Source organism: Nycticebus coucang, chromosome 9 (assembly GCF_027406575.1).
Source record: "Nycticebus coucang isolate mNycCou1 chromosome 9, mNycCou1.pri, whole genome shotgun sequence".
Classification (NCBI taxonomy): Eukaryota; Metazoa; Chordata; class Mammalia; order Primates; family Lorisidae; genus Nycticebus; species Nycticebus coucang.
The window spans coordinates 90,417,649-90,444,232 of NC_069788.1; the positions used below are offsets into that span (position 1 = coordinate 90,417,649).

Genomic DNA, 26,584 nt, shown 5'->3' on the forward strand with positions numbered 1-26,584 from the left:
TCCTCCTGCATGAATTTCCCGGTGTGTCCTCCCCAGCATACCCAGCAACCATTGACCAGCGCACCCTGCAGGAAGAAACTGCCCTTTACTTGGCAACATGCAGAGGACACCTGGACTGCCTCTGCTCACTGCTCCAAGCTGGTGCAGAGCCTGACATCTCCAACAAGTCCCGGGAAACACCACTCTACAAAGGTGAGCACCCCCACCCCCTGCCTGGGGTGGGCTTCTCTGAGGAAGAGTCCAGAACCTAGATGGGCAATTAGGGAGCACTGCTCCTATAAGTAATTGAATTATTCATTCATGAATGTACTCAGCCACTGCCCAAGTGCGTCCCGGGGACCAGGCATGCTGAGGAACACTGAAGCCCCAAAGCTGGAAAAACACAGTCCATACCTTTGTGCTTTCCCATCCCAAGGGGCAATAACAGGAGCTTGGCAGGAGGCTGCATGGGAGTTAAGGGTGAGGGGCACCAGGACACCCAGAGGAGGGCTGCACCTGAACAGGATAAACAGCATAGGCAAAGGGAAGGAGGCAGGAGAGAGAGTGTATACCTTTGCGATGTCTGTTTAGGCAAAAAGAAAACCCCTGACTTCCTTGGTACGTCATCATCCAGGGACATTCAGAGCTTGGCCTGGGGGATATGTATGCTGCTACGATGTGCCAAGCACCATGCTGGCACCTTACTTGTGCTGCCTCCTATAATATCCTCTCCAGAAGATTTTATTGTTTCCATCTTACAGGTGAGAAAACCAAGGCTTAGAGCATGGAGAGCTTGGCCTATGGTCCTGCTTGAAACACTACACAGGCAGCCCCTACCCTCTTCCCTGGTTCCACCAACCTATCCCCCACTCCCCACCGCCCACTACTGACACAGGGGTCAGCTTCCAGGGGTGGTAATGTGGACAAGTGCCCCTGCGACTCAATACCACCTGCAGCTTCCTGGTGATAACTCTGGACAGAGCCAAGGATGTGTTTGGAGTCTAAAGAGAGATGGGGCCTAAAAAGGAGGTTTGAGCAGGTTGAGAAAGACTTGACCAGCTCTTCTCAGAAGACAAATTTTAACTCAAATTAAACGAGTAGCCTTTGGAGGGAGGTGGGTGTTTGAGCAGGAATATGACACTGTCCACTCCCTATTTAGGAAGATTCTTCTAGCCTGGGTAATATGGAGGACTGAGGCAGGTAACACTGGATGGGAGATGACAGGGACATCTTGGAACATTCCAGTGGGCAGAGACTCTGGCCCTGATTCACTGGGTTTGAATTCTAGTTCTGCCACTTACTGTCTGTGTGACCTCAGGCAAGTCACTCACCCTCTCTTGTGCCTCACCTTCCTCATCTGCAAAAGAGGATAACAACACTGCATCCTTTAAGGGCAGTTGGGAACATTAGATTAGTTAATCATGTTAAGTGCTTAGGACAGAGAAGCGAGCCCAGAACCGGTACTACATCCATATCCATAAGTATTATTGTTAATATTAGCATTAGTAGCCCTTTTAGTCAGATCTCCTAAGTTCAATGCAGGGACTGGAACATAATGCAGACCCAATGGATATTTGTTGAATGAATAGCTGATGGATGAATTAGTGAATGGACAAATGAATGGTGTTTTGGCTGGTCAGGTCCTGCCAAGGCCTTATTGACCATCTTGCTTCCTCCTGGGCATAGCTTGTGAGCACAAGAACGTGGAGGCAGTGAGGATTCTGGTGCAGCACAACGCCGACACCAACCACCGCTGCAACCGAGGCTGGACAGCTCTGCATGAGTCTGTCTCTCGCAATGACCTGGAGGTCATGGAGATCCTGGTGAATGGAGGTGCCAAGGTGGAGTCCAAGAATGCTTATGGCATCACCCCCTTGTTTGTGGCAGCCCAGAGTGGGCAGCTGGAGGCCCTGAGGTTCTTGGCCAAGCATGGTAAGTAGCTAAGGGTCCCTAGGTCATGGAGTCCCCAAGGGACACAGTTGGGAAGGACCTCAGAGATCAGCTCTAAGGGAAGGCAAGTTTAGGTGTCATCTTGTGGGCACAGTGATGGAGTGATAGCATCTTCCTGGAGGCTGTGTCTAGGATCAGTGTTGTCCTCCACTGGTGACACGTGCCATCAAACCTAAACATGGGGTGAGTGGCACATGTACCACATGTTTGCCACTTCTAAGTAGCCAAAGTTCTCATTTTACAAATGATGAATCTGAGGCCCAGAAAGGGGAAATGACTTATCTATAGTCATATAACAAATCCTTGGTAGAAATAGCCAGACTTTTGCTCTCCTGACACCCCAACTATTTCTCTTTCCATCACATCATGCCGCAGGGCCAGGAGGAACTTCAGTCACCTCGTCATTTCACAGGTGATGAACCACCCGAGGGTCAGAACGGAAAGTGATTTGTCCAAGGTCACACAGCAAATTAATGGCAGAGCTGGGATTTGAAACCAGGTCTTTGCCTTCTTTGCCTGTGAAAAGTCTTAATGGAAGAAAATAAAATAATATGCCTGCATTATGATGTCCCGGTAGTAGAAGACCTTGGGACATGGCAGATGTTCTTTTGGTTGAAGAAAATTATATCCTAATCTCCCCCAAGAAAGCCTTTGATTTCTTTTCTCTCTCCAAGGGAAGAACCCTCTGTCTCTAGTAGCAGTAAGTCCAGAGGTGTTTCAGACCTTGATACTGAATTGGTATAATTTATTCAGGGCCTGCTGAGCAAGAACGCAGATTAGGTCAATGGAGTTTCCTCCATAGCCCCATAGGGTAGGTAGTGTCCCTGTCCCATTTTATAGAAGGGGAGGCTGAGGTTCAGAGAGGTTAACTAATTAGTCACAGTCAGAGTCTCAGTTCTGACCTGTTGCCACCTGACTCCAAACTGCACTCCCCACTCTGCCACACCACCTCTGCCTACAAGAATCACCAGAGTGGGACTATACCCAGGTGAGCATCCAGGAACTCAGCATGTGTCTGAGCAGTTGTGAACACAGAGACAAGGCTCTTCCCTGCACAGGAACAAATCTGGACCAACCTGTGTAAGAACAAAGGGGCATAGGCAGGTCCTGGGAGCCCAGGCCAGAAGGCTGGGCCAAGGGCAGCATGCTCAGCAGGCGAGGGTGACCCCACTAACTCCAAACATCTGCCCAGGTCTCCTGCCGACCCTGAGTCAGGGTCTGTTCTTTTCATGGGATGAGTCCATTTTCCAATCCAAATATTTTTCTTGTACAAGCAGGCGGCTTTGCTGGCAGGGTCCAGGCCTTCCAGGGAGTCTGACTTTGAGACCCGTATCAGAGCAGCTTTCTGGCTCAGGAAGAAGACAGAACCAGCCCCTCTGCCTGGCTCTCTCCTTCCTGAATGACTGGTTATTTGCTGAGCACCTTCTCTGTGCCAGGCACTGCCCTGAGGGATATAGTTATGTTCTCTTGTTAACCCCTTGCAGTAGCCCCAAGGAGTGGGTTCTATTACTCCTGGCCAACAGATGAGAAAGCTGAGCCTCCTGAAGGCTGTCCGAGGCCACAGAGCTTGTGAGCAATGAGATAGAAGCTTGAACTCGTTCTCATCCATCACCAAAGGCTATACTCTTTTCACTAGGCCACAGACCAGTACCACCATCAACAAAAAGAAAAAGTTACCAGAAAGCCTGAGATAAGCAAAGTGCTCAGAAAGGCGAGCTGTGGTTAGTAGATGCTTTTTGTTTAAGCCTCCCTGACATCACATAGCATCTTAGTTCCATTTCCTTCCAAAATAAGGTAGGACTGGTGAACTCTTGTCTTGCAGAGAAAGCTGAGTGTACGTCAGCACTCTCCCTCAGCCCCCAGGAGATGCAGAAGGTGTAGGAGACTGGGCTGAAGGTGACTGTCACAAGGCTTGTTCCTATTCCTAGCAGCATGCTTAGTGTTTTCTTCAGAGGAGACAGGAAGTAATTCTTCTCTTATTCCTTGGAGTGAAAGGCAGAGAAAAGCAAATCCCAATTAGTAAAGTTGTTGAGGTTTTCCTTTAGTAGGGGCTGTTACTCTCCCAGACCTGTGAGGCCTTTCTCAGGGCAGAGCGGGGCCCTTATACGGAGTGAGGATTAAGAGCATGGTCTCTGCCATCAGCCCATCTGGGTTCAAGTTTGGCTCTACATTTCCAAGCTAGATGGTTTGGTACTTGGGCTTCAGTGTCGTCATCTATAATATGGAAATATGAGTAGATGTCACAGGGTTATGTTGTGGGTTCAGAGTTAGCACGTGCAAAGCACAATGCCCAGCGTGTAGTAGGCACTCAGTAAATGCCAGTATCACTGTGGCTGCTTTTAGCTTCTAAGAGGCCTCAGCTTGGGCTGGCAGGACCCTGGGTCTCTAATGTTGCTGAAGAGGCTGGGGGTCATGCTGGGTGGGCTCTTCCTTCCTAAGGGTTGTTAAAGATCCAAGGCATCAGAGTGGTTAGCACAGCAGCAACCAGCATGCGGTGGACAGTAACTCCCAGATCACTCTCGGACCTGCTTTCCCTTCAACAGGCGCTGACATCAACACACAGGCCAGTGATAATGCATCTGCCCTCTATGAGGCCTGCAAGAATGAGCACGAGGAGGTGGTGGAGTTTCTGCTGTCACAGGGTGCCGATGCCAACAAGACCAACAAGGACGGGCTGCTCCCACTGCACGTGGCCTCCAAGAAGGGCAACTGCAGGTCAGAACAGACCACCCTCTCCTGGGACCCACACTGGGGGTGGGCGGGGAGGGCCAGGCCTGTTGTGAGTGTCCTGCCCACAGGATTAAGAAGGCCAGGGAGGGGTCCTTTTTCTGTTGGAAAAGAGGAAAGCCTCTCTGCAGTTAGCAAGCAAGGAGGGAGTGCCTATAACAACTGCAAAAACAATAATAACAGCAAACACTTTGTAGCACTTTCCTGGATTTTACACCATAAAATTTACTGAATCCTTTTAACAGTTTGTAATAGTGGATATTATTATCTCTGCTGTTTAGACGAGGAAGCTAATAAGAAGACACAGAGAGACTAGGTGACATGCCCAACGTCACATAGCTTACAGGGGGCAGGAACTCACCTGCCATATAAATGTCACTTCTATAAGAATTCTACTCATGGGACCCAAAAAGTCCAACTAATGAATATTTTCAGAGGCAAAGACAACCTCCCAGGCGATTAGCAAGCATGCAGGGAATGCCTACAATAATACAAATAGCACCAAAGATAATAACAGCGCACAGTGTTCGTCAGAGTGCTTGCTATGTGCTGGGTACTTTAAGTGAGATGAGAGAAGCCTAAGTTCCTGAGGCGCAATCTGGTGGGAGGGAAGATTGGCATGATGAATTCAGGAAACAAGGAAAGAGCCGAGCTCCATGGTGGTCTTGCGGGAGAGAGACCAGCCTGGGCTGGATGCAGAGGTGTTCTACAGCTGGCTCATGTCAGCTCATGGGAACCATCATGCACATCTCATCCCAACTCCACACTCACTGACCTCACGTTGCCATGGTGGGAATATTTACACCTTGGAAATAGGCAAATTGACAAGCCAGCAAATTGCCTACCCCCAACCCCATTTGTTCCCCAGCCACACTGCTGTGTCATGAAAAACTGGGCAGAGGAGGACCTCCAGTTGCCTGCCAAGGATGAACAGGGCCTGGTAACTTCTAAAGTGTGACTCATCTGTTCCCTGTGTGGGCTTCACCAATGTGCTGTGGGCATGGTTTCTCATTTTACAGGACAGGACTCTAAGACTCAGGGTCCAGAGACTTGGCCCATAACCAGCCACCTCCAGAAACTTAACCCTGAGTGATGAGACTCCTTCCACAGGAATCGTGTTTCCCAAACTTTGGCCATTCACAGACTTTCTTCCCAATTCTTGACATCTTATACTTTCATTGATTAGTATTTTCCTTCAAATAAGTTTACTTATGATAGATTTATTTTAGAAAGGAAGCATTTATCATACATTATAGTGTTATATTTATTAATTTACTATTGATAAAAAATACCCTTTTCACCTAAAATCCCATCTCATGCACCCAAGATGATGCTTTGGGAAAGACACTTCAGTCTTCCAGGCAGGGAGAAGAGCGAGAAAAACAGCCTGTGTGTGTTGAGGAATACTTGTTGCCTTCACTAAGGCAGAGGGAAGTGGGGACAACAGTGACATTTCAGATAATGAAATGGAGACTCCAGGATCCAGAGCCAACCCTAGGAGCTCCAGGCCCTCCTCTGCAGGCTGCCTGCACACATCCAACCAAAGATGCCCTCTGCAGCCCATGCTGCACACACAAGGAGAGACTCAGCCTTCTCTGGCCAGGACAGCAGGCTATGAGGTAGACAGATCTGGGTTTGAATTTCTGCTGAGGCCACTGGCAAGTTGCTTAACCTTTCTGAGCCTCAGTTTCTTCTTTTGTAAAGTGGGAGATTGCTATGCTGCTTCCCAGGCTTGCTGTGAAGACTAGTAAAATGGATACGAACTAAAAGAGATTGGAAATGGAAGTACCTAGCAGAGCACCTGGCATCTAGGGGGTGCTCGGTAGTTCCGTGCTCACCCTCTCCTGTGTAGTTCTGTGCTCACCCTCTCCTGTGTAGTTCTGTGCTCACCCTCTCCTGTGTAGTTCTGTGCTCACCCTCTCCTGTGTAGTTCTGTGCTCACCCTCTCCTGCGTAGTTCTGTGCTCACCCTCTCCTGCGTAGCTCTGTGCTCACCCTCTCCTGCGTAGCTCTGTGCTCACCCTCTCCTGCGTAGCTCTGTGCTCACCCTCTCCTGCGTAGTTCTGTGCTCACCCTCTCCTGTGTAGTTCTGTGCTCACCCTCTCCTGTGTAGTTCTGTGCTCACCCTCTCCTGTGTAGTTCTGTGCTCACCCTCTCCTGCGTAGTTCTGTGCTCACCCTCTCCTGTGTAGTTCTGTGCTCACCCTCTCCTGTGTAGTTCTGTGCTCACCCTCTCCTGTGTAGGCAGAGTACATCCCATCGTTTTTTCAGTTAAACCAATGGAGGGAGGAAAGCAACTCAAGTCAGGCAGTGGGGATGGGCAAGATGGCACCTTTCTCTTCAGCCCCATGTAGTGTCCAGGATCGGAGCTGGGCAAACCCAGTTCACCTTGACCCTGATCCCAGCAGTTCACCTTGAACCTGATCCCCAAGAGATCCAGAGTGAATGTGAGGGAAGGGGCTGCACCTTGAAAATCTCCTTGCCTGATGCCCCATACTTTCCTGCATACCTGAGTCACTCTGGGATATTTTAAAATGCCATATCCTTGATTGAACCAGAGTCTCCAGGAGAGAAGGAGCTCACCTGACTTTTTGAAAAGTTTCCCGGGCAGTGTCTGTGGCTCAAGGAGTAGGGTGCCAGCCCTATATACCAGAGGTGGTGGGTTCAAACCCAGCCCCGGCCAAAAACTGCAAAAAAAAAAAAAAGAAAGAAAAAGAAAAGAAAAATTTCCCAAACAAACCAGATATAGTTACTCTATAGCTTCAGAAACCATTGATCTAATTTAGCCCCTGATTTTACAGAGGAGGAAACTGAGGCCAGAAATGGGAAATGGTCTTTCAGATAATGGCAGAGCTGGGACTGCCACTTGGGCTGCCTTTGAGTGGACCCACACATAGGCAGTCTGTCCCCAACTAGAGAAGTTGAAGGTTAACTGGTGTGCTTAGGGATGACCAGGGAGCAAGGTGGGTCCTGTCTGGAACCACTGTATAATTGGTTTCTGTTCCCCCAAAGTCTCCCATTTTGGATTCACACAGATTCCCAAGGCCATTTCCCTGATTATTCACCCTGGGTTCCCAGGTCCCATTTCCCTCTGTTCCCCAAAGCAGAGAGGGGCTGGGGAACAAAGCAGATGAGGGCTGCCCAACAAAGGGCTAAAGCCTGGATCCCAGCAGCTTCTGCCACCTGGCAGGGCCCAGGGCCACCAAACCTCCAGCTCTTCCCACCTTTCCTGAGCCTGTGGCATGAAAGGCCCTCTCCCACTCCACACTGACCCCCACTAGACTGCCAGGCTGCCTGGGGGTTTGATGTGACATTCCATAGGCATTCCACATTCTGCCACCTGCCAAAACATCCTGCCAGTCCATGGCATGGAAGGCAGCCCACAGTGCTGGTTGCCAGAGGATGCCTGCTCTTCAGCACGTTGCCCGGAGGGGTGACATTCAGGAGTGGCTGAGAAAGAGGCCCTAGGATCCCAACATCTTAGTCACCTCCAAGGCACACGTTTTCCTGTTTTCATCTCCAGTTTAACAAAGCACCTTATGAAATAAAGATCAACACCAAAAGGAGATTTATTAAGAAACTGAGCGAGTTAGGCAAGAACAGATGGTCCTGAGAATAACAGCACCAAAAGTAGCAGTTCCCAACCCGGACTACACATTGAACCCCTGGATCACTGAAAATCCTGGCGCCTTGGTTTCATCACCAGAGATTGAGATATAAGTGGTCTGGGCTATGGCCGAGGCTTTGGGGTTTCTAGAAGCTGTACAGGTGGCCATGGTTTCACCATGCAGCCCATGGAGAGAGCCAGTTTATCAGAATCTGGGTCTTTTGGAGACAACAGAAAACAGAGACTTGCATTCCAGGCCTCACATCTCCCTTGTTTTTATATATTCTTTCTCTTTTACTTACAATTTTTATCACTTTTGCTATATTTTGTCAATCTTTGCAAGGCACTTAAAATTCTTTCTGGAACGAGGCAAATGGAAACTATTTAAAACATTAAAAAGCAGTTTATAAAGCATATTCACAAGAAAGTTAGTAACCCCGTTAGTTAAAAGGGAAACGGAGGCTCGGAGCTCAAGATATCATAGAAACAAGGCAGGTCTACAAAGTGAGGCTCAGCGGTGTTGGTAGCAAAGCCACCTGTGGGTGACTGGTTCTCATGTGAAAGTCAAGTCCACTGGCCAAATTTACCCTGACCGCTGACAAAGGTCAGACCATGGAGACCTAGAATATCATGTTTGACGTAGCCAGGGATACAATCATGAAAAATCATCACCACGGTGGTCAAGATACCAACAGCCACTGTTTACTGACTGCCACCTGCATGCCAATCAGAATGATGTGTAAGATCTCATTTTATCCTCAAAAGCACCTTTGATGAAACATATTAGTAAATTGTTAAATTTTGTAATCTGGGCCTAGCAGTCCCATTTTGCTGGGGTTTTTTTGAATAAGTGAGATAAATAAATGAGTAGATGACATTAAATACTCAGCTTATAGAGTCATTTTAGGACTAAATGAGGTAAATGTGTAAAGTGCCTTAAATGGTGCCTGGCACACAGTAGGTTCTCATCAATGTCATTATAATTATTATTTAGGAAGGTAAAGGGCAAAATCACAACCACCGACAGGGGTGCAATAAAGGGAGGCTACAGCTGTCATCATCATCACCATCACTGCTATCCTTCTGATTAATTACCCCTCTCCTTTAGAGTGGTTCAGAGAGGTTAAGTGATACACCTGAGACAGCCCAGTGCTGGTGTGTAACCCAGGCTCACTGGACAGGAGACCCCACACTGCTGGACCCCACACTACTAAGGACAGCCTGCTTTGGCCAAAAGCTCTCTCTGATTCCCTGCTGCTGGGCTGGGTGTGGGCAGGACAGCAGAGCCAGGGATAAGTGGCATGACAAGGTCGCAGCCTCAAGGAAACATGGGCAGAAAGCCATGGCCTGGGACAAGGAGAGTGGGGTTCAGCTACTGGTCAGTCCCAGAAACAAGGTAGGGGCCCATTTATCAGGACTGAGGTCCAAGGTCAGAGATGGCTCTGCAGCCTACTATACCCACTGAGCTGTCACACTGGGTCTGGTATAGCCCTAGTTCTGGGAATTGGACAGAGAAGGGGTAGGGAGCCCTAGACATGTAGAGTTCTGTTGGGAAATGACCACCTTTGTTCCTCTTCATAAGGAGCAACATGAGCAAAAGCACTTTGAGATCCCCAAGCTGCCTCTTTGGTGGGGCTTCCCCTTTGTCCTCCTCCCCACTGTCCCACAAAATAGGCTGGGGAGAGGGACGATCATGAGGAGGGACCTGCCAGTATGGCCATTCCCATGGTCAAGATCAGGGAGTGTCATGGGAAGGCCAGCTCTGGATGTCCAGACGCTTACGCTTTGTCCTAGTTTGCCATCACCTTCTATCCAACCTGACTCTCTTCCCTGCCCCATGCCTGGGCCTCAGTTTCAGCTTCTATAAGATGGAAGGGCTGGACATACTAATCTCTCGAGCCTGTCCAGCATTACATACTCACTTTCTGACAGGTGAAGTCCCCCAGGATTGGGCCACAACAAGAGGATTCACTGCATTATTGAGATGATGCTTCTGGGACTCTAGGCAGTGCCCATATTTTTGCCACTTTCCCTTGGTTTGTAGGGGACTGCTGGAGACCAGCTGCGACCTGTCAGAGATACCAGCCCCATCTGGCCGGCGGCCCCGGGGCAGCCCGTGTCACTGTTCTTTCCCGTGCTTGGGCACTTTACGGCTGTTAACAGAGTATTTGTGTGTGATGGCCGCCATCCAGGGTGAGGCCCCAGCCCTGCCTTTGACCTGTACCTCTGCAGAGCAAGGTCAGGCCTCCCATGCTTGCACAAATAGAAATTAGGAGGCAATTAGCCCCCCTGGGTGTGTGAATTTCCTTTTGAGGTTTTAGAGGCAGATTTTGGCCAAACACAGAGTCACTAACAATAATAACACTTTCCACTGAGCTCCCAGCAGGAGGTCGCTGGCATCAGATTTCCAGGAAGCCAGAGGGAAGCCAGAGTGCCAAGAGGGAAGAGGCGTGGGAACGGGCCTGGTGGCACCTGCTTCCCCATCTCAGCCACCTCCTTGAAACCCCATACTAGGCTATGAGGTCACTTGTCAGCAAGGAGTAGACAGATTAGGCTCTGGAATCGTGCTGGTGGCAAGAACTTGTTCTTGCTGACGGCAGGGGCCTAGGGGAAGAGAGCAAAACAAGGGGCCAAGAGTCCTGGGGTCAAGCCCTCAGAGCTGCTTACAACCTTTAATTGGTCACTTCAGCTCTCTGAGCCACGAGTATTAAAAAGATGACCACAGGCCTGCTCTGGCTACCCCCAGGGGTGCAGGGAAGGTGAAATGGGGCAGGCAGATTAACACGTTGTGAAGATTGGGAAAACCCACAGCATATCACCTGTCACCCTGACTCACACAAGAAGTAGAGTAGTGGTTAAGAGTGTAGTCTCAGCGGTCAGATGGCCTGCATTCAAATCCTGACTCCATTACTTACTGGCTGTGCATCCTTGAGGAAGTTGCAGACCCTCTCTGGGCTTCCCTTTCCTCACCTGTGAAATGTGGATAATATTAGTGCCCACCTCAGAGGGCTACTGGGGGGAGAATTTAACAGAGTAATATAGATAAAATGCTGAGATCAATGCCCAAGTCTTCAGGAAAGAGAGGAACCAGAGGTTGTTTCAGGGAGCTCCAGCCTTAGTGGTGGCTGACTAAGCTATCACGTCAAAGGCAAGGCAGAGAGGCTAGAAGAAGCCTCCAGGGGAGGGAGCCTTGAGACTCCTAGGAGAGGAGAGCAAGTGACCTCATGGTCACAGCAAGCTGATGAATCCTGGGGCAGGAGTGATTAGGGCAGGCACATTTGTCCCCTCCTGTCCTCCAGGAACCCATGGAAGCAAGACAGGGATACAGGACAGCGGAGTGCTGGAGTCAGAGGAGGACACAAATCCTGGTTTATCTCTTACTGTATGGCCTGAGCAAGTCCCTTAACCTTTCTGAGCCTTAATTTTTCTCATCTGCAAAATGTGAATAATGAGACATGAGACATACTTTATGGGTTATTGTAAAGATTAAACCAAATCTCATTCCTAAAGCCTTTCTAAGTGTCCTGGCACACGGTGAGCTCTGGGATATGGCCCCCAGGGCAGGGCAAAGTCTAGCTCCAAACTTCGCCATTGGCTCTACTGCCTCCAGCAGGGAGGAGGCCAGACCGGACATCCACCGGGTCTGGGGGCCTTCCAGTCAGTTCCTCCAGATCACTAAGCTAGGGTTCTAGCTTTGCAGCCCAGTGCTGCCCCTTACTGGCTTTGCGACTTTGGGGAGGTGAGTGAAACTCTCTGAACCTCAGTTGCCTTACCTGTAAATAGGGGACAGCTGCAGGCCCGCCTTCTCCAGTGCGGTGACCTGCGCGTGCCTCGCCCTCTGCCCGACAGGATCGTGCAGATGCTGCTGCCGGTGACGAGCCGCACGCGCGTGCGCCGTAGCGGCATCAGCCCCCTGCACCTGGCGGCCGAGCGCAACAACGACGAGGTGCTGGAGGCCCTGCTGGGCGCGCGCTTCGACGTGAACGCGCCGCTGGCGCCCGAGCGCGCGCGCCTCTACGAGGACCGTCGGAGCTCGGCGCTCTACTTCGCGGTGGTCAACAACAACGTGTACGCCACGGAGCTGCTGCTGCTCGCCGGCGCCGACCCCAACCGCGACCTCATCAGCCCATTGCTCGTGGCCATCCGCCACGGCTGCCTGCGCACCATGCAGCTGCTGCTGGACCACGGCGCCAACATCGACGCCTACATCGCCACGCACCCCACCGCCTTTCCCGCCACCATCATGTTCTCCATGAAGTGCCTGTCGCTGCTCAAGTTCCTCATGGACCTCGGCTGCAACGGCGAGCCTTGCTTCTCGTGCCTCTACGGCAACGGCCCGCATCCACCCGCCCCGCCTCCCTCCAGCAGGTTCAACGACTCGCCAGCCAGCTGCAAGGCGCCAGGCGTGGTCCAGGTGGGCGTCGGGGAGCGCTCCTGGGGCGGGGGGTTCGCGCTCCTTGGAAGCAGCGGGACTACAGGTTAACACACTTTAGCAGGAGTGGATGGCTTTGGATCCAGCAGAGCACGTTGGCTGACGTGTTTCGGAGGCAGTGTGGGTTAGTGGTTAATGCGCTTTGGAGGAAGTCTCCGAGTCGCTAGGAGTTAGCCTGATGTGGAGGCAGTAGAGCCGGGGATTAACACACTGTAGAGGCTGAAGATCCTAACGGTGTATATGAACAATTAAAATATTTAATCCTTATCTTCATCCAGCGTGTTAAGGAATTTAAGGAACCAACAGTGTAGTAGGGGACTGAGGGAAACTGCAAAACTGAGGGGCTCATCAGCTCCAGCCCACCTACACGTGGAATGTGATATTAAATGAACAGGACCCCAAAGGCTACCAGAGAGCGGGCTGGTGTAGGGTTGGGTGAGATGCAGAAAGCCAGTGACTCAGAGGCTGTTGCTGCTTTAAAAGTCAAAACTTAAGAGGGACTTTACCTAACAATTGCAATCAGTGTAACCTGGCTTATTGTACCCTCAATGAATCCCCAACAATAAAAAAAAAAAAAAAAAAAAAAGTCAAAACTTAAAATGAAGTTAGAAACACTCATTTCATGGAGATAATTATAATGGCTAGTGGCCATGATTTATGGGCTGCCTACTGTGTGCAAAGAAGTTTATGCTCATACTACCGTAATTCTCGTTTTTAAAAAAATCCCATTAAAGTTAGTTTTGTATGCCCATTTTATAGACAAGGAGTAGAAGCTCAACAAGAGTGATGTGATGTGTCCAAGTTGCCCATCTTCCACTTTGGGCAGAGGAGGCATGTGTTGAGAAGGGGCCTGCGTTAAGGGAGATGGATTTGTGGAAGTGGGTCCGAGCTTGGGTATGCCCAGTGTCTATGCTTGGCAATGTCCCCTGCCTTCCCTGGCCTCAGGTTCCCCCTTCAGGATGAAGCCACTAAGGTGTTGCCCTTGGTTCTGGGCACACCTCCATTCGCACGTGGTCTCTTTCAGTTCTGTGAGATCCTGTCTGCCCCGGAGGTGAGCCGCTGGGCGGGGCCCATCATCGATGTTCTTCTGGACTACGTGGGTAATGTGCAACTCTGCTCAAGGCTAAAGGAACACATTGACAGCTTCGAGGACTGGGCCGTCATAAGGGAGAAGGCAGGTAGGGACAGTTGCTGCTGCTGCTGCTGGAGAGTCCCCCTACCTGACTCACAGGCTCAGGCCTCAGGGAATGTGCCTGTTACTAACAGAGTAAGCACCTTTTCTGTGCCAGGCTCTGTGCTGTGTGTCTTCAACTCCTTGGATAATACATGAGAAAACTGACCCTCAGAGAGATCATGCCATCTGGGTCAGAATCAGTGCCAGTTCGTGGCAAACCTTGGTTTGGCCAACCTCAGAATCTTCACTAAATCTTTCCATGATGTTTTAAACAGTTCTACCTCCCTGAGGTTAAGGAGAAGTATGTTGCCCCTAATTTAGGACCCCTGAGAGGCAGTGTGGTGGGGTAGAGGAGAGAATGGTAATCTAGGGCATCTCATACTGTAAAGTGCATACTGGGCGTCTTGTTAAAAATTCAGCAAGTCGAGGTGGGGCCCGAGAGTCAGCATTTCAACAGGCTCCCAGGTAACACCAATGCTGCTGGTCTAATCATGACCCTGGCCTGGGAGACAGGCCCTCTGAGCTCTGGAGCCAGCCTCGCCGGGGACTTGCTTGGTGGCCATGGCAGGGCCCCCCATCTGAGCAGAGGTGGCTGGGCAGGCTTATTATCCATTCCTTCCAGCTTTACTGCCTGAGGTGTCTGCAAGTGGCAGCACCTGGCATGGTGAAGTGGGGCTTGGGCACCGTCCCTCTGAAGTGTGCAGTGTAGAGGGGGCCTCCTGGCTAAGTTAGGTCAAGGAGGTCAGAAATGCTCTTAGGCATTATGGAGCTCACCTGAGCACGTAAAGGGTCAGAAGCAGGGCTCGGCGCCTGTAGCTCAAGTGGCTAGGGCACCAGCCACATACACCAGAGCTGGCGGGTTTGAATCCAGCCTGATCCCTCCAAACAACAATGGCAACTATAACTTAAAAATAGCTGGGCGTAGGGGTGCATGCCTATAGTCCCAACTTGGGAGGCTGAGGCAAGAGAATCATTAAGCCCAAGAGTTTGAGGTTGCTGTGAGCTGTGACACCACGGCACTCTTCCCAGGGTGACAGCTTGAGACTCTGTCTCAAAAAAAAAAGAAGGGTCAGAAGCTGACCCATCCACAGCTGTCAAAGTGGATGCTATTGGTGACAGAAATAGGCATCTGTAGAGAGGAGTTCCAGCTACCCCAGCGCCTCCTGTGGCTCTGTGGGACACAGTCCCATCTGACCAAGTGTCACTTGAGTAGCACAGAGGCTGGCCTGCAGCTGGTGACTTTTTTCCCACTGCTATTCATGTCCCCAGGTGAGACTACTGCCTCGGTGCCTCCCACCCCCGTACCCCAACTCTGACTCGCCAAGTTCCCCACGCTCTTTGAACCCAAACCTGCAATAGTATTTTTCATTGGCACAGATGCCTGGAAAGCACTTGAACTGAGGCCTTTGGCAAAGTTACTGGGGCAGCGACGGAGGGAGGCATCGACTTGCCCATTGACTGGGGCGCAGCTCTGGATGCCCTGTAAACCTACTGGTTGCTGTCAGCGCGATCCTCGGCCACTAGAGGGTGGAGTGGTTCACACCTAGATGTCTGTCCCACCAATCTTGTCCCTTCTTCCTGACTTCCCTTCTGCAGAGACCTTTAGTGTGCCGTAAACATTTGTCAATGGATAGAACAGATCATTCTTACCCATTGATTATTTTGGCTACTTCAAAGGCTACCTTCCACTTTAGAGCTCTCTCATTTACTGGTGTGATATTGATACCATTATTCTAGGAACAAGGGCAGACAGAGGCTCTGAGAAGTGGCACTCAAGAGCCTGTAGGCTGGCCAGCCTGCCCTGTGGCTGTATATCCTCTGCCTACCAGGAGCCCTATGCTAAGCTCCCTAGAGGGGAGATCTGTCCTAAGTGAGCTCCAAGAGCAGTGGAAGCATTAGAAACACAGTGACAGGCACATGGTTGCCTCGCTAGGCAACTCTCTAGCCTCCAACCCTCCCTTCACATCCCCTACTCTCCTGTTCTTCCCCAGGCTTGCTGTCACGTCCTGGGCTTGAAACTTGCTGTTTTCCCTGCCCTTGGTTCCCTTTCTTACCTGGCAAATTTTTCCCAATCCCTTCAGGACCCCACTTAGAGGGCACCATCTGGTGTGTAGCCCTTGCCCAAAACCCCTTAGCGGGCACCTCTTTGCTCCATCCCATACAGAGGAAGGTGCAGCCAAGGGGTTCAGCATGTGCTTGTTCCATGAATGAATGAATAGGTGGATGTATGAATGAATGACATTCTGTGATTCAACAAATACCTTCCCTGTGTCTGACCCTGTGTCCAAGGCTGAACTAAATGGCCATATTCCTATAGGCATCAGTCCCTGCTCCTCCCTCTCCCCATCCCCAGCTGAGAAAATTTCACTGAGTGGGATTCTGGACACGCCACCTTACCCTGACCACTCTGCACAACTGGGATCTTGGAGCTGAATTTCATGCATGGGGGCACTAAAGAGGTCAGACCCTCTGACTCATCAAAGGCTGTGTTTGGGGGCCCAGGTTGTGTGTGGAGAGAAAGGAGGATGGGATACAGAAGACAGGACATATGCAGCAGTCTCAGGAGTGGTCCTGGGCAAGGCGTGAAAGGTCACAAATGGGAAGGTGCTTGCCAGGTCTCGTTTGCTGGCAGGGCCTGGGGTACCAGCTGCAGGTACCCCCCACCCCTTACCTACCTTGTCAGCTGGGCACCTCCCATAGGTTGGAGGTCACAGATTGGCACCTTTTGCCAATTGCAAATGACAAATCAGTGTCTCTCTTTCCCTTCTTTTTCCAGAACCTCCAAGACCTCTGGCTCACCTTTGCCGGTTGCGAGTTCGAAAGGCCATTGGGAAATACCGTATAAAACTCCTAGACACATTGCCGCTTCCGGGCAGGCTGATTAGATACCTGAAATACGAGAACACCCAGTAACTGGGCCACGAGGAGAGAGGAGTAGCCCCTCAGACTGTTTTGACTAAGTCTCAAGATGGTGGTGTTCCCAGACCCAAAGGGACCTGGTGACAGACAAGGTTGCAGGCTGCCTCCCGCTCAGCTAGGGCAGCTTCCAAGGTCTCACTGGGTCTCAGGGCCAGAGCAGAGAACAGAATGTGTCAATTAGAAGAGTTGTTTGTTTTCAAACTGAAGATTAGATCCCAGACTTCTGAGCCATCAAGAATGGCAGAAGCCTCCATTCCTGAGGCCAGGGGAAGGTCCAGGGCAGAATTCAAGGTGGTCTGGGGAAGGTGGGGGCCAGTGGGAATCGCCCCTTCATCCCTGGCTTCAGAGCATTCCCCGTGCACCCCCCTTACTCTGTGATACTGTCCCCTTGACTTCTGATCTCTTATCTCCAAAGAGGAAGAGGAAGATGTGGCCCAGGGCAGGAGAGAGACCCTGGGGCTTCATTAAGTACAATAAATGTTACACAGGACACCTACCCAGCAAAGTCCTCCCGAGGCCTGAGGTGTTCGGTCAGTGCTGCCCCTGGCAGTAGTGAGAGTGGGGTGGGGGCGGAGATAGGGCACAGAGAGCCCTGAGTGTCACTTTGTGAAGACTTCTGAAAGACCCAAGAGGGCACATCGTTCCTTCCCCAGGAGAGACCTGCTGGCCCTGTGGGCCTTCCTCTCCTGGTTTAACCACCCTAGAGACAGGAATGTCATCACAGTCTCCTGAAACCTGGGATTGCCTTACACACGTTTCTTGCCACTATATGTTCACACGCTGCTCACCTCTGTTTTGCTCTACAAGTTGAGATAGTGGGGGGGGGGATCTAAATATTGCTGTGGGCAGCAGTGCTAGAGTGGTGGCTGTGGTCAGCCCTGCAAAGCCGCCAAACCTGAGTGCACATGGAGCCCTGGGCCTGCCTTGCCTCTCTTGTTCCTTGTGTGGTCCTGTGGGGCAGGCGGGGCAGGAGGGGGTGCAGGGGAGAGCTGAGGCTGGCCACTGTCATGGTGTTTTCTCATGGCGTCTCAGGTCCTGTGGGCTGAGACCTAGCCTGCTCTGCTTCCATTTCCCTTTGCAAGCATGTTGAATCACTGGAGTTGGGGCCACTCTGCAGCAACACCAGAGGAGGACTCCTGGTGAGAGCCTCCACCAGGCCCAGCTCCAGGGTTTGGTAGGGTCTTAAGGTCAAGAGTAGTCTCTGGCTTTGGGAAAGTAAGTTCCTGGTAGGTGGGAGGAGCCTGGCTCTGCCACTGATTACTCCTCTGAGGCCTCATCTGTACAGTGTGACGTTGAAGCCCTGGTGACCTTGCCAGCTCTGACACACTGGATGTCTGTGGAATCAATAAATCCCAGTGTCTGTGTGAAGATGAAAAGTGTTCCAACCAGCACTTTCCAGCCATGGGTAAGAAGGGGCTCAGCCATTTCTAGCCCACTTCTTCTTGTCCCACCCCCACAAAACCCCTGTCTATGGAAAAATAGTGTTCCATGAAACTGATCCCTGGTGCCAAAAAGGTTGGGGGCTGCCAATCTACAACACTCAGTTTCCTGGATTTCTGACAAATCCAAGAAAAACTGGCCATGAAAAACCAGCCCAGCCTAGGCACACACAGCAAGATTCCAAGGTGTCCCTAGGATTCCAACTCAATAACACTTTGCCAGGGTCCCATGATGCCTTGCTGTGGATCCCACAGAGCCTGCAGAGATCCTAAAGAAACCCCAAAGGAAACCTGTATTCCCCCCCCCCGCATCTGGGGGTGTTGATCAACCCCAAGGGCCCTGGAGAAGCTGCCTGGTGCAGCTCATGGGGAGAACTCTGATTGGAATGTCTTTGCTGACCCGGAAGCAAGAGGAGAGCATTGAATCTCAGGTAACTGCTGATCAAAAGTGACTAGAAGGGGAGCAGATGAGGATGGGATAAGGCAGACAGGGCCAGTTTGTGAGTTGTTTGCAGTGCATATGGGCTGAGGACAGATATGAGGCAAACTCTTAAAACTATGGCATTTTGTGGGCCACCTTACATTCTAGAGAGTTCTAACAGGTAGCACCTGCAAGCCTCTTCCTGCTATACAGTTCCCTAGCTCTGAAGTCTTCTGAGGTGGGTGTGAGGTGTCCAGGAGGGAGCTCATTCACCACGTTCAGAATTGTAGGATGCCAGGACCCTGGCCAGGAATGCACTGGGAATATTTGAGTCCTTAGAATATTGATGTACATACATCCATACCAGTTGGCCAATTGGTCATAGCATTGGTCAGAGCCCCTCCCCACCAAGTGCTATGCCCAGCCATGGCTGCCTTAGATCCTGTCCCCTTCTCCCTACAACCTGACAGCTAACAGGTTAATGCCTGGGCGGGGGCCTGCTCCAAGACGTCAGTTCTGACTGGAAAGTGCTCAGGTTGTGCTGTTTGTTACCTGTTTTGACCATCACTCCTGTTGAGAAGACTTAGCCATTTCCCTCTGCAGAAGATTCTGTCCCCTACAGACTCTAGGAGGGCAGCACAGAACACCCACAGCCCTGAGGACTCTGGGCAGCACAGAACACCCACAGCCCTGTGCTCCAGCAGAGGCTCCACCTCATGGGAAGGAGCACACTTGACCCAGGGGTGGGGAGTGCCTGGCTGCCTCTGAACTTTACTTTGAACCAAAACAATTCATCTTGTGGTTAGGAGAGTATTGGCTGCTGTTACTGTGGCTGTGTTTTTTGTTTTTCTCAATATCAAAGCTTTCCTAGATACGTATTTTACCCCAGCTCACTTCCACATGGGGAAATCAGAGGGCCATGGGCTTCTCTTGGGTCCTGTCTCAGTAAAGGTTTCTGCTTCCTGACTTGAGAATGAGCAGATTTGGAGGTGCCCCCTGGGAAGGTTTAGTGGAGTAGGGCAGTGAAAACATGTCTTCTAGAGCTTGGCTCCTTCTCTAGGTAGTGGGGTTGGCTGGATGGTTCAGGTACCTTGTTTCCATGGACTGCATAGCCCATAAACATTAAAATATCAGTGTGGCAGGAGCCATAGACAGTACCGTCAGAGGTCACTTAGTTGGTGCAACTTTCGAGCAGCCACATTGTACAGTGTGCCAGGCACTCCCTTTGGCCTCATAACAACCTACACAGCAGGCCTACTTACTACCAAGCACATTATTTCAGATGAGGAAAATTTTAGCATAGGAAGGTTAAGTAACTGTGTGCCCAAGATCACACAGCTGGTAGGTAGCAAGGTAAGAATGTGAGTTTTGAGCCTTCTACCATACAGTTCTGTCATTCTGAAGTCTTCTGAGGCCAATGGTCACAAAATACCAGAAGCCTACTGGTTTCCCCATGAGTTGGCTGCCCCTCCAGTGGACAGCCTTCTCCAGGCAGATCTGGAAGTAAAACCAGGCGGAGTAGGAAGCGCCCTTGGCAACCACTAATCCTGGATCCTATGTTAGTTAGAAAGAATAAGAGGCCGTGTCCAGACCCTGAAGGAGGGAGCCTATAACCAGTGGATGCTTGCTTGGGGTACAGAAGGAGCAAGATGCATCTGTTTGCTGTCCTAATCTACTCTCCAATTTTACAGATGAGGAGACTGAGGCTCGGAGGAGAGATTAACTTGTCCAACATCACGCTGCTGGTTAGAGCGCCATTGTCTCCCAGCCAGTGCTGGCCCCTGCACAGCCTTTAGTTGTGGGAACTGTGTTTTGATAAAATGAGCAGCCTGGCAACTGGCAGGCCACCCTTTGTCAGCCGTGCAGCCACAGCCACAGCTGCAGCACAAACCCAGGCTGGTGTGCAGATGAGGGCCCTTCGACGGCTTTGCTAGTTGGTCACTATCAGGGCAAAACCCAGGGCCACTCCCAGGCAGTTGTGCCCACCTCTGCATTGTCGTAAGCAGAAGCCTCATCATCCCACTGATAGGCTCCTGGCGCGTGCCAGGCCTGCCCAAGGAGAGTGCCATCCTTGGGTTACCAGGCATCTGAATTAGCCAGAGATTATTGCTTTGTGGTTTTTTAGAAAAATTATTTATTTATTTAGTTTTGTCTGTGGACATAGAAGCAAAGACTAAAAGAGGAACAATTTGGTCAAACCTCCAGTTTTGTCCACAGAGTCTGAGTTCCAAGTTGGCCTGATTTCCACTTCTGGCCACAGGTGGCTTGACCACCTTGGTACAGAGTCTGCTTCGAGGCTGCAAGCGGGGCAGAAGGCAGCCCATTCTCAGCCCTGCAGGCGGGGTGAGGAGACCTGGAGATGAGGGGTCAAGCCCACATCAGCCCACACAGCCCAGAGCCAGACTGCAGCCTGCCTGGCTCTAACTCCTAGTGTCCTGGGTCTGGGTGCCCAGAGTGTCCTTCCCTGGTGGCTCTCCCTCTTCTCTCCCCACCCCTCCTGCCTTTGAACTGAGGCTATGGCCCCCAGTGCTCCTTCCCAGACATCTCAGAGGTTTTGGGCCACCCTGGCCTCCCCCAAACCAGCCACCACCATAAGCAGCCCTCAGCCTATGCTACCTTAGGCCTAGGGACCACTCAATTTCATGACACCCAAGATGTGGAAACTGCAAAAGAAATGTCTTTATTCATTTAACCTTCTTAATATTTACAAAGAACAAAAAGAACAACTGAGATTGGCTCACACAGTGGGTGGCAGATAAACAGATGTGTAACTGGCTTCTAGGGGTGGCTGGTAGGCAAGGGCCCCATCCTACTGCCCATGGTCTGCACAGGGACAGCAGGTGAGCTGTTGGGCTCCGGCCTGGTTGGAGGGGGCCACCCGAGCCCCATAGCTCCCTAGGCTGCAAGGGTGAAAAGCCTCAGCCCCAAACCTGCCTTCCTCCCCCAACAAGAAGGGAAGGGGCATTGGGAATGCCCAAGAGGCCACACCACTGCCCAGCCCCTCCTCAGAGGAGAGCACCTAGAGCCCCGAACACTCCTGTGAGCTGGAGGTGGGGGCCGAAGCCCTGCCAGCCCTGCTAGAGGTAGCCAAAGACATTGAAGATGGGTGGGGCCATGGCTGGCTTGGTGGGGATGGGCTTCAGCACCACTGGCCTGCACACCTGCCCCAGGCCATCCACCTCCTTGCAGAAGTGGGCCAGCTCCCCAGGGAAGGCCGGGCTTTTCCTCCATAGGCCAAGGCTGGGGATGGGGCTTTGAGGCAGGGTCCCTGGCAGGCCTGGGTAGATGGGCTGTCCATGGTACTGCAAGGGGCAGCAGCTCCAGGCACTGCTGCGGCCCACCAGGGAAACCCCAGGCATCTTGAGTGGCTCCTTTTCAGCCAGTGCCCTTGGGGACATGGGCACTGCGGCAGCCTCAGGCCCCAAGGACTCCAACCCCTTGCAATTTTTCTTACCCTCATAGGGAGGTCCCTCCCTGGGGCCCAGTCCCCCCTCCAGCCCCATGGAGTAGCTGTGGGTGGGCCTCGGCTCTTCCCAGAAGGAAGCGGGCAGCTGTCTTTTCCTCATGGGCACCTGGCCAGGCCTGGCAGCTTCTGGACTCTGCCCCTGTAGGACCTGCTCCTTAGAAAGACATTCCTCGCTGTAGGGATTCCCCAAGGCCTTCTCCTTGTAGCCCCTACCCCCACCAGGGCTGGACTCAGGGCCTGGATCAAGGAGCAGCCTCCCAGGCCGGTCCTCGGGCCCTCGCCTCAGGTGGGACTCAGCCGCTCTGCCAGGAAGGCCCCTCGGGAGCCGGGAATACTTCTGGGAGAAGCGCTTGAGCTGCTTCTGCAGGTACTTGCGGTGGTCCACGGAGCGGCGGCAGGGTGCGGACTTATCGAGGGCTGCCTTGATGTCACTGGACGCCAGGTTCACAAAGTTCAGCAGCATCTTCACATCACTGTCAGATGCCATCACCAGGGGGCCACTGCACGGGGCTTTCCATGAAGAGGGTGGGTTCTGCTGGTGGTCGGCAACTCCACAGAAGGGCACCGAGCTGACCTGGGGGACGCAGCAAGCTATTGCAATCTCTCCAGGAAACCATACCAGCCCTCCCCAAAGGCCACACCACCTGGCTGCAAACTGTCCCCAACACCAACACCCCTCAGCCCTAGACAGATCCCTAGGTGGTGAGACACTTGTCCAAGTCGCTGAGCATTTCCTGAGTATCTGTGATGGGACAGGTGTTAACAGAGCCTCATCCAGCTTCCTTGGGTCTGGTGCCCTCTTCTTGCAGCTGAGATGCAGAGAGGTCATGCAACTTGCACAAGGCGACCTGGCTACAAGTTTTGCTGGGGCTGGAGCGCAAGCCCCTGTGCTCCCAGCCTGTCGTGTGTCCTAACCCCACACTGCCAATGTGCATGACTTGCCATCGAGGTTTTTATTTTCTGAACGGAGGCAACTGCTCCACTTTACAGCAAGGCCAAGCCCCCTTCCTCCCTGGTGGTGGCCTCCCCCTCCCACCACTCCCGCCCCCAGCCCCAGGAGCCTCAGCCCCCCTCCACAGTCCCCACGCTCCACCCCCAGCTCTCACGCAGGACCAGGCAGGACCCCTGTCTAGCACTTAATCGAGACCTGCCTCGCGAGCTGGTCTCAGGCTGCGGGCAGCAGGGATTCCCCTGAAGAAGCATCTGCAGCAATTTCATGCCTCCTCAGCCACCACCCACAGCACCTCGCCCCTCCCCCAGACCCCTGCCCGCCCTACGCCCCCCACCCAGTTGGGCCAGAGCCGCTGGGCCTCTGCACTGACCGAAGGTGCAGGCCCCAGGCCCTGCCAACGTGGCCCGGCAGGTTCCCCACTGCAGACCTGGGACAGGCCCGGCGCGGCGGGCCGCGCTCCGTCCGGCTGGAAGCAGTTGTGCAGCCCTTGAGTGGGCTGAATGGAGGACAACTCCCCGGAGCTGGGGGGCCCCTCAGGCCAATCAGGAGCGCCTCTCCAGATACAAAGCATCCCAATCAGGCGGCGGCGCCCCGTTCCCACATTCTTTGCCGTCACAAATTGTCACCATGGGGACCATCACAAAAAAGACAGCTCCCAAATGCAATCATTTCCCGGTAAATTTCTACCCTTCAGTCCCACTCCCCTCAGCCTCCACGCCCCTCCTCCCCTTGACCTCGGTTCCCTGGTTTCTCAAGGGGGTGGGGAGTGGTGTGTACATGTGCGTGCGTGTGTGTGTGTATGTGTGTGTGTGTGTTTAAAACATCCCGGGTTGAGGAGGGGCTGTGCCCAGCAGAGATGGGCTCCCAAACCTCCCCAAAGACTCCAGGCCTACAGCTGCCATGCTCCAGTGCAGACAGACAATCGGACAGGGTAAGCTGGGGCGGGCTGCTTTTCCCGCTGTCCTTGAGTGTTGAGTGGCTCTCTCTCTTTCTGTCTCTCTCCTTCTCTTTCTCTCTCTCTTCTCACCGCCCTCCCACCCACCCCAGGATCCCCCAGGGGTTGGGCACAGAGGGCCTGCCAGGTCGGGAGGTCCACTGATGTCTGTCGGGAAAGGTAGCTGAGCAGGGACTCTAACGAGGTGCTGGGATATCCATGGGAAGGGAGCCGGAGCCCTCAGGAATCTTGTCTTTATGTTTGCTTCCTCAATTGAGCTGCACAAAGCCTGAATTGCCCATTCAGCACGGCCGGACAAAAGGTTGGCGTTGCACGGTCCCCTTGCATTTGTAGTCAAACAGTTAGGGACTTAAATCGAGTCGTCATGATGGAGAAAGAGGTGGACAAAGCCCATAGAATTGCCATCAGCAAACATTTTCCTGTGTCATATTAGCCAGTCTCCATGGCTCCCCCTGGCCTGGGGACAATGGCACAAGTTTGCACACTTGGCTACTGTCACCGTGCCAACGCCGGCAGGGCTGCAAGCAGGGCGGCTCTGAGTGAGCAAGGAGCCCGGAGCCGGTGGTAGCCCTGCCCACCACTGGCCAGAGGGAAGGTGAGGCTGAAGGCAAGGGAGGCTGCCTGGGAAATGCTAATGGCTGTGCCTCCTTGCCAGCCAGTTTGTGGCCCATTCACGCCTCCTTGATTTTCTGCCCAGGCCTGGCCTCCTCTTCTGCCCTCCTCTCCCTCCCCTTCCTTTCCTGTTCCCCTTTCTTCTGCTGCCTTCTCCTCTGTCCCTCATCAGCCAAATGGTTGGTGGTCTGTGTACCAGCCCACACCTCTGCACCACCTCCTGAAATGCCAAGGGCTCCCTTCCCAAGTCTGCCCACCCAGGATGGGAGCACAGGCAGGGCCAGGGCCCTCACAGGAATAATGATCTCACTCATCCCACTGGCCAGCAGGTAGCTGTGTCAGGACAAGGCACCTTCCCACAGTGGCCTGAGGGTTCCTACAGACACAATGAAGAGTTTAGAGGAGGTGGCCCTGTGCTGACAAGCTGTGACTCCGTTTAGGCCTTGAAAAGCCCACACCCCTTTCCCTGACGCAGGGGTAAGGGAAGCATAGAGTCAGATGCACGTACCATTGGCCTGGAGCACCTGGATTTTTGACCACCAGTGCTCTGGAGCATTGCCCCTATCTGCAGCAGCCTTTATAAGGGTCAGAGTAAAACCATCACTGTTTTAAATGCCGGAGATTGGGGGTTCTGTGTTTCTGTAGCACATACCAATACACCCAGACTGGCACAGGCAGGAAGCATCCTTTCTGCTCTAAACCACTCAGTGCACACTGCTGGAAAGATGGCCCAGTGGCTCACAGTCACCAGGGTAGGCTCCTGCCCATCTCCCCGCATGACTCCCTGCTGCCTACTGTGTGGGGCTGGTGTTCAAATCCCTCCAGCACCCAGCACCTGCTCTCTTAACTGCCTGCTCCCCTGTGCTCTGCTCACTTCCGCAGGGGCCTTCCATACTCTGCATCTGTGCTGCCTGTGGCATGCCGGTCCCTCTCTCTACAACATCTCGTCTAAGGGCGTTGAGCCACTCAGCTCGGATCTCAGCTTTCCCAAGATTCTAGGGCACCTGCAGTTGTGTCAGCCCACTCTGGGACCAGCTGCTCATGGTGGCCCCTCGTTTCTTAGCTACTAATGTGCCTCCCTGACAGGTCAGTCAGCTACATGGGGATCAAGTTTATGGCTTTAAAAAGTCTTGCCATAGCTCTTAACATGGGCTGTTCTTTTGCTAAACATTTTTTGAGGAAATAAGAAAGAAAGGAAGAAAAGAGTGGAGAAGAAGAAAGGGGAGAGAAAAATAGAATGGAGAAAACTGATACTTATTAGGCACTCTCTATGTGCCAAGAGCCACGTGATCTCACTCAAAAGACCTGATTTTACCCTCAGGTGGTGAGGGTGGTGTTATTGTTGCAATTTGCAAATGAGAAAAGTGAGGTGACCTTCTCAAGGCCACACAGCCAATAACTAGCAGACCTTGAACTTGAACCCAAGCCCACCAGTGTGGGAAGCTTTGAACTCCCACTGAGTGCCAGATGCTGCTCAAGCGTCTTCAGCTTTGAAGGCCTCAAAGACTAGATTCTCTACATAAGTTTTGGGTTCTGCTTTTCTATCACAAGGTCAGAGCTTGACTGTCGACTTCCGACTTAAGAATGTGGGAGCTGCAGCTTTGAACACTCAGGAGAGAGGCACAGTGGCCAGAGAACCTGATCAAGACGCACTGATGGGCCACATTCCAGGCCTCAGGTCAAGTGTCTTGGACTGCCCCTGGCCCATGGGGGTAGGGGGAGACAGCAGTAACAATAATTTGGCCTCACTCTAGAGAACGCTATCCCAGTTGTTTTCTCAGTATGGTCCTATGTCTGAGTGAGGAAGGAATTATTTTCTCTATTTACAGTTGGTGACACACACCTAGACACCTCAAGTCTCTGATCCCTGGGCCTGACTCAGCCATCCTGTCCTCTTGGCATTCTCCAAGGCCCAGCTCACACATCCCTCCTCTAAGAAGCCTTCCCCTAACT

At 52.3% G+C, this 26,584-nt stretch overlaps 2 protein-coding genes across 2 annotated transcripts in view; one reads left to right on the plus strand and one right to left on the minus strand.

Annotated features, from left to right (window-relative positions):
* The window catches only part of ASB2 (ankyrin repeat and SOCS box containing 2), a 40,064-nt gene extending 22,788 nt beyond the window's left edge, over positions 1-17,276 (plus strand). Inside the window, exons 5-10 of the mRNA XM_053601786.1 lie at positions 37-192; positions 1,666-1,911; positions 4,473-4,644; positions 12,111-12,675; positions 13,718-13,871; positions 16,644-17,276. Coding sequence (XP_053457761.1) covers positions 37-192; positions 1,666-1,911; positions 4,473-4,644; positions 12,111-12,675; positions 13,718-13,871; positions 16,644-16,780 — 1,430 coding nt within the window. The 3' untranslated portion in view covers positions 16,781-17,276. The remainder of the gene's footprint in view (positions 1-36; positions 193-1,665; positions 1,912-4,472; positions 4,645-12,110; positions 12,676-13,717; positions 13,872-16,643) is intronic.
* A 4,045-nt stretch (positions 17,277-21,321) lies between these two features.
* Positions 21,322-26,584, minus strand: part of FAM181A (family with sequence similarity 181 member A) — a 66,171-nt gene continuing 60,908 nt past the window's right edge. Inside the window, exons 1-2 of the mRNA XM_053601787.1 lie at positions 23,492-23,642; positions 21,322-22,686 (exon numbers count right to left, since the gene is read on the minus strand). Of these exons, the coding sequence (XP_053457762.1) occupies positions 21,724-22,686; positions 23,492-23,635 (1,107 nt within the window). The 5' untranslated portion in view covers positions 23,636-23,642 and the 3' untranslated portion in view covers positions 21,322-21,723. Of the gene's footprint in view, positions 22,687-23,491 lie in introns of the transcript that reaches the window.